Source organism: Acyrthosiphon pisum, chromosome A2 (genome assembly GCF_005508785.2).
Source record: "Acyrthosiphon pisum isolate AL4f chromosome A2, pea_aphid_22Mar2018_4r6ur, whole genome shotgun sequence".
NCBI classification, from domain to species: domain Eukaryota; kingdom Metazoa; phylum Arthropoda; class Insecta; order Hemiptera; family Aphididae; genus Acyrthosiphon; species Acyrthosiphon pisum.
In genome coordinates, this window is record NC_042495.1 from 45,904,129 (window position 1) to 45,911,368 (window position 7,240).

Consider the following 7,240-nt stretch of genomic DNA (forward strand, 5'->3'; position numbering starts at 1 on the left):
CGAGACCTACCTTAAGCATTTCTTTAGTTATAATCACAATTTTTTATTTTTTAAACTATCAAAATTAGCTTAAGCATTACTTATTTTTAAACATCCACTATGAATATGGCCCTTATTGTTTTGTTTTGCATATTATATTTCAGTATATTTTTTATAGCTATGGCTTATATTACAAACATGATAAATAATATAAATAATATAATATGATAGACGAAAAAAACACACATCATTGTAATATCAATAAATTCATCGCTCCGCTCAGAATCTAAAATTAAAACATTAAATACATCATTTTAAAGTCAATACATTTATCGCTCCGCTCAGAATCTAATATTAGCTTTCAATATGTGGACAAAATTATTAGAATCGATTCAAATAGTATTGCTAAAAACACATAGGTAAATCAGGATTACACTTGACTTCGATTAAGTTCGCATAATTTGGATAAAAATGTATCTGCGTAGTGCGTGATTAGTCCGGAGTATGCGACGAATATACTACAATATTATATTATGTATTATAATATTTATGTACAGGTCGAAATCGTCGTGAGTGGTGAGTACACCACTTAACCACTATATTATACTATACAATATTTCTAGCTTTTAGTTTTGATTTTATGTACTAACAATGCATAATTAACATTGGCCATTTAAATTAATTAATCAATAATCAATCAATGATTAATATAATAATATAATATAATATTAAATAAAAATTTATATTTAAATATTTAAATTTGGCGGTCAGTGATAATGTGATTTGTTACTACATTTGTGATTAGTCGAATGAATACGATATTTGTATTCCATGATAGTGGTGAAAATGTATTATCTTGTATTTATTTGTATAGCTGATAAGTGATAATATTTTCACGTTGATAACTTAATGAGTAATGACCGTTTTTTTTGGAAATCCACAAAATTATAAATTTAACCCAGATAAGCTTAATTATTTAAACTTTAAACTATAGTTTATAGTTCTTTTTAGCTTATTAATCCAAGTAAAAGTGCAAACATAATTTTGATTTCAGACCTTTTGTTCTGTATTTTGTGATGATCTTCTGAACAAGTAAAGCGTAAGTAATAGTCACAAAGGTCTAAACTTTAAAATTTTAAATTCAATAATACTTTTGTTAAACATTTTAATCTAAAAAAAATCTACTAACATCATAGCCAATATTCGAGTTAAATCTTTGTCTGTTCTTCCAAATAATGTGAGCTATTTTAATCAGACAGAATACAAAAGGTGGTGTTTGTTGGTTTCATCATTTATCACTACATAGGATAGTGTTGAATTAATTAATTATGGGTTATATTTGAATGTAATTATTACTATTTTACAGTTTACCACTTGTACATCATAATTTTACATTATGAAGGCTTTTTTGGAATTGGTACGTGACCGTTTCACCAAGGTTGACTTAATGCATTTAGATGATATTGATGATGAAAATCTCCAATTATTGATATTCCAGAATGGGCCAAGCAGGGATGAATTGATAAAGGTTTTGATATATAAATTGTTGTTGGATACTGATCCTGAGTCTGAATGCTCAAATACATATGGTAATTAACAATTATATATTAATTGAATAATGTATGAGTTTTAGAATATATGCTTATTGTTACTAATATAATATATAATTTGTTTTAGATTTAGAATATATACTTGTGTCATTTGGTTTGTTGGACAAAATAGCTGCACAAAATTTTTTAAAGGTAAACAAAGCTACTTAATAAATAAATAATTCTTTTAATAAAAAAAATAAGTTTTTAGAAATTTGGGACATTTTTATTGGGTGTACTAATCAATTAATTATTTTTTTAATATCAATTTTTTACTAAACAATAATGCATTTATATTTTTAGGGTAATATGTCAATTAAGTTACATACAGCTACATGGAAAAAAATTATTGAATCTTTGATACCAACTACAACAGTCGCAATTCCGAGTTATGATGAACTAATGAATGATATTTACGAAAAGAGTAATTATTTTCGAGTAAGAGTTTATATAAATCTGTCAATAATATTGTTATTTGTTTGAAGTATAGAGTAGACTATTATGTAAAATTGATTGAGTAGTACAACATAATTTACTTTATTATTCCATTGATTTTATAATATATTATATTCTAATAGTTAGTGGGTTGTGAAGTAAACAATGCTTGACCAGCCAAAATACTAAAAGGAAATAATATAATATATTTAATTCAAAATTAAATATTAAGGTACATTATTTATGTATATAAATTATAAATACTAAATGATAATGCTTTATGTAGGTACATATTTTATTGTATTTCACTATAAACTATCCTTTTTTTGAGCTTGTTCATTTTAAATGTTATAATATCACATTATAGAATTTTAATGTTCAACAAATCTTAATCGTCCTTTTTACTTCTTATGTTTTTAGTCTGCTGAAAAGAAAAATTATCTTCCTCCAGAACTTATATCAAAGTTAAAAGTTGAAACAGAATTAAACGAAAACAGTGAAAGTATTGATGACATTTCAGACCAGTTAATCAAGATCATAAATAAACCAATATTACCTAATGAAAATATTGATTTTAAAACATCCTCAGATTGTGAGGTAAGTTGTAAAACAGAAATATGTAAATAATCAAAATATATATTATTTTATGTAGTTTATTGCTAATAAAGTAATAACTAATAAATAATCAGTAGTGTATTGCCGTATTGGTAAATATATTTGTGGGTATATGCATTAATAAAATATTTATATTAAACCTAAAAAATTTGTTCTCACTCCGCTCGACAAAATTAGGTTAACCCCTTATATGTTTAAAACTTTTAATATTACTATAAAATTAGATTATTGTAAATAATGTTCCATTCAACTTACTGAATTTGAGTGTAATAAAACTGTACATAGGTACTAAGTATAATTTATATTTAAAAAATATAATAACATAAATAAAATCCCTTTTTTTCATTTGTTGTATTTTTTCAGTTTTGTAGCTAAACAAGAAATCAACATTCTTTTAGCATAATATGGAAAATAAATTGTTAACATTGGTTTTCGAGTTATTTTAGGAGCTTATACCTGTACAATGATATTTTACATATTTAGGTAAATGCCGAAATTCGAAAATCTGTTGATGTATACCCGCGTACACTTACCAATACACCACTATAAATAATACAAATGTGTCAATACATATTCAATATATTCTACTATTCCTAGGAACAACCACCAGATACAAGCTCAGAATTTATGGATTTGACATCAATAAAAAAAGAAGTTGATCAATGTATTAAGATTTCAAATAATAAAAACATAACTCCATTAAGTAATGAGGGCGCAATCAAAATTTCTACACAAGAGTTTCTTGAAATAATAGATAAACGAAATTTAATTCATTCTGATAATTTAGAATCAAAAATAGAAGATATCTATAAGGTTAGTATATATTTATTTAGACTTAGTATTAATAACATTGTTGGTTGATATTATTTTTATGTTTTTTAGCTTATGAAAGCTGAACAAGATTTACAAATTTTAGCAGATTCACTTATAGCTCAGGTATAATACTACAAATTATTTATTAAATTTGTAATACCTACTAATAATACAATAATAACAAGGTAATATGATAAATATTGAAAAGTAATAAAAAATATTTTTACATCTTTATGAAATTAATATTTGTACCTATGTATGATCAAACATTATTAGTTTATTTTACTATTAATTTACTTTACTATTCAATATTCATATAATATGATTTAGGCTATCCAAAACTGTACAATTAAAAGGTAGTGACATTTTTGTTTAGCTACTTTTAGCTACGACTGCATATTTTTTTTTATAACTACTAATTAATGCATTGCACCCTAGAACTCAAATATTCAATTGGATAAAATTATTAATAATTTAACAAGTTATATTGTGTTTATTGACTACCTATGATATAATTTAAAAGTATTTTTTAGCTTAACAGTTTATGTAGGTATTTGATATTTCTATATTATATGTTTAGGACAAATCATAATTGCCATTTCAGCATAAAAATATTTTCGAATTGAAGTATTTCATAAATATGTAGATCAAACAATTATAAATATTGTAAATAATTGTACAAACTAGTTATATTTCATTAAAATAACATTTAAGGATGGTTATAAAATGTATAATACCATTGATTATAGATTCTAGTATTCTACAATGATAATACATCCAATAGAAATTGGTTATAACAACTATCGAGGGATCAGGCAAATTTGTTGTTATAGTTAAGACTAATACAAATATCTAAATTTGAAAACATTTAAATTAACACTTTAGTAATTTAGTTACATCAACATGTATTTTAATTGATAGTTGTACGATTACGTATCATAATTAGTATTAGGTGATAATTGCGTAATATATATTATTTTATTAGGAATTATTAACTGTGTAGTTTGGTTGCCAAATCTTATCATATCTTTTAATAGTTTTACGTTTGCATGACATTTTTTGCATGTGTTTGAACGTTACTAATAAATTCTTGTCAAAGAGTCTTTGAAATAAAGTTTTGAACTACATGAGTTGAAGAAGTGATGTGGTTAAGTGATTCAGAATCATCCAAAAAAGTTTATGTCAAAATGTACTTACTTTTTATGTTTGTAAGAAACTTTTGTAAAATTTTTATTCATATATAACATATATGGCGGTAGTGTTAATACATACAATTATGTGGTGAAGTGTTCAAAGCACATAATATTTGATTTCATAAATATGACTATGTACATTTTTTAAATGAAAGATAATAAAAACAATTTTGAAAAAAATTAATAGTGAAGTCTTATCAATTAAGATTTGTAATTTTAAATTGAACATAAATACTTCATTTTAAGTATAATACATGTTTGTAGTATGTACTGTGTGTAATATATATATTTTAAAGTTAAAATTACGCGTATAACATTTTTATATATGTTTGCTTTTTAAAAAAATCATTAGTAAGATGTAACTTTAGGAAAAAATGTTTTGTCTGATAATATTATTAATACCTTTTGATTTTTCATTACATGTACAAGTTTTAATCAATATTTTTTTTTTTAGTCTACGTAGGATAGCAGAGAATGTCAGAGAAACACAATGTGTCATCATAAACAATAGTTAATAATATTTAAATTAAATTTGTATAGTAATATTTTGAAAATCCACATATTTTTGAGTGAGAAGTTTTATATTTTCTACATTTTTATTTGTTATCTAATGTTTAGTAAGAAAGATTCATATGGTAAATTATTTGATACTTATAAAATAATATAAAATTATATATTATATTGAATTTTTAATTTCTTACATATTCCTTTATATTATACTAATTGTAGTATAAAAATATAGAAATATTTAGATACAATTTGTGGACTTTTCAATACAATTATAATGAAAAACTTGTTTGTAATTTTACTTTTTTGAAAATTCCACTCTAAATGCTTGCACTTGGTAATAGTTGTAAATGGTAGTAATATGTTTAAAGCTCTATTTATTATGGAAGTAAAATTAGTATTAATAATATGTTTACAATATTAAGATTTTTTTACAACATTTAAAATACACCAAACTTTATTATTAATATTGGTATTTAATATTTAAGTCTTCACTTTTAAACTTAAGATGTAATTTTTGAGTTTTCAGGGTTATTTAAAGTTAAAATATTAATGTGTTTAAGTTAAGTTTTAAGTTTATATTTTTTATATTAAAAAAAAAAAAATTGAATAATGTAATAATATATATTTGAATATTATGTAAAAAAGTCTTGTTGAATTTTTACATCTTGGGTCCATTAACCTAGGGCTGGTGGTGTTTAAAATGTTGAGTAGTTAATTGAAATTATTCGGTATTTGTTTACTTCCGGTATCTACCTACGGTATTACTGGTTGTACAATATCTTGTTAAATACCGAAAATACCGTACCTCAATAATCGGTATTTTCGATTAATTTAGAAGTGTTTCAACCCATGAAAATTATACATCTATTTTAAAAATTATGTTTGTAATTATTATGATTAGGTACCTATCTCTATAAATCGTAAGTTATAAATGTATTAGGTATTTTCGCTAATATCGGTAATTTCTAAATCACGGTATACACTGGTATAGTGATACACAAAATACTACCAGTCCTGTGACCAGTGGCGTACCCAGGATTTTCGAATGGGGGGGGCAAACAAAGTAAATCAAAATTTAACATCATCTTAACAAACAATTTTCAATAAAGTCTTATAGCAGTTAATTGTAATATTTCATTATTATATACTTTTTATAACACATACATAATATATTAGTGATATATTTAATTAGTAGGAAGTAGGGACTGATTTATTATAAAAAATATGTTATACGATTATTGCTTATAATAGGTCGTTGTTACTTAAGATAATACGTTCAACGTTGTATTCAACACTGTTTTTAGGAATATAATGGTCGGTACTTTGTATTTTATAATATAAAATGTATTCCATAACACGGCCAATGCGGGGGGGGGGGCTGAAGCCCTCTAAGCTCCCCCCTGGGTACGCCACTGCCTGTGACAACCTCTCTTACCTTAACCTACTATAAACATATGTACTTGCTAAGTCACAGTCCACAGATGGTAACATGTGATTGGCTGTTGGAAATTTTCGATTAGCGTTTTCCACGTTTACCTACCTAACTTACAATCGCTATTTTTTAAAATTAATATAGCATATAAATAATATTTAAGGTATTATCATTCATCATGACATCTCGGTGTATTGCATTGTAGGTATCGTATTTGCGTGTATATTATAATATTATGATGCCCTGCGACTATTCGGTCCTTAAATTACCATAATGCAAGTTTTTACGGCTTTATTTGGTTTTGTGCAGGTGCGCGTGTATTTCACTCATTTATGATTTATACCGGAAAGATAAAACTATAAAATTTATAGTTTTTATCTTACTGGTTTATCACGTAGATACCTGCAGTAGGTATACGTTTTATTGTGATGTGAAAATGCGCACGCTGTATGAATAAAAAATAACAATCATATTATGTGCATTGCGTTGTGCCGTTGCAGGTGTCAAACATTTGGAATCAGAATTTCCACATATGATACATAGGTGATAAGTACTTGAAAAAAGTAAATAAAATATATATATTTATATTATATTATACCTACTAGTTACAGTTTACACCATCCGAATATCTTATAATGCGACAGTGAACAGAATGCAGATTCTGTTTACTGTCG

The 7,240-nt window shown here is 24.8% G+C and overlaps 1 protein-coding gene across 3 annotated transcripts; it reads left to right on the plus strand.

Moving 5' to 3' along the window:
* The first annotated feature begins 880 nt into the window (after window positions 1-880).
* LOC100162461 lies at window positions 881-5,778 on the plus strand. Of its 3 annotated transcripts, none has more exons than XR_001680404.1 (8): window positions 881-1,078; window positions 1,346-1,568; window positions 1,657-1,721; window positions 1,872-2,006; window positions 2,424-2,600; window positions 3,216-3,431; window positions 3,501-3,616; window positions 5,079-5,778. XR_001680404.1 is itself a non-coding variant. In XM_001946894.5 (8 exons), the coding sequence occupies exons 2-8, from the start codon at window positions 1,376-1,378 to the stop codon at window positions 5,085-5,087; spliced, it is 849 nt and encodes a 282-aa protein (XP_001946929.2). In that variant the 5' UTR covers window positions 882-1,078; window positions 1,346-1,375; the 3' UTR covers window positions 5,088-5,771. The 3 variants fall into 3 exon arrangements, 2 of the variants coding, with proteins under 2 accessions (XP_001946929.2, XP_016664398.1); XM_001946894.5 differs by having other exon boundaries at window positions 882-1,078; window positions 3,501-3,554; window positions 5,079-5,771; XM_016808909.2 differs by lacking the exon at window positions 881-1,078 and adding an exon at window positions 1,130-1,248 and having other exon boundaries at window positions 3,501-3,554; window positions 5,079-5,771.
* Window positions 5,779-7,240: the final 1,462 nt, after the last annotated feature.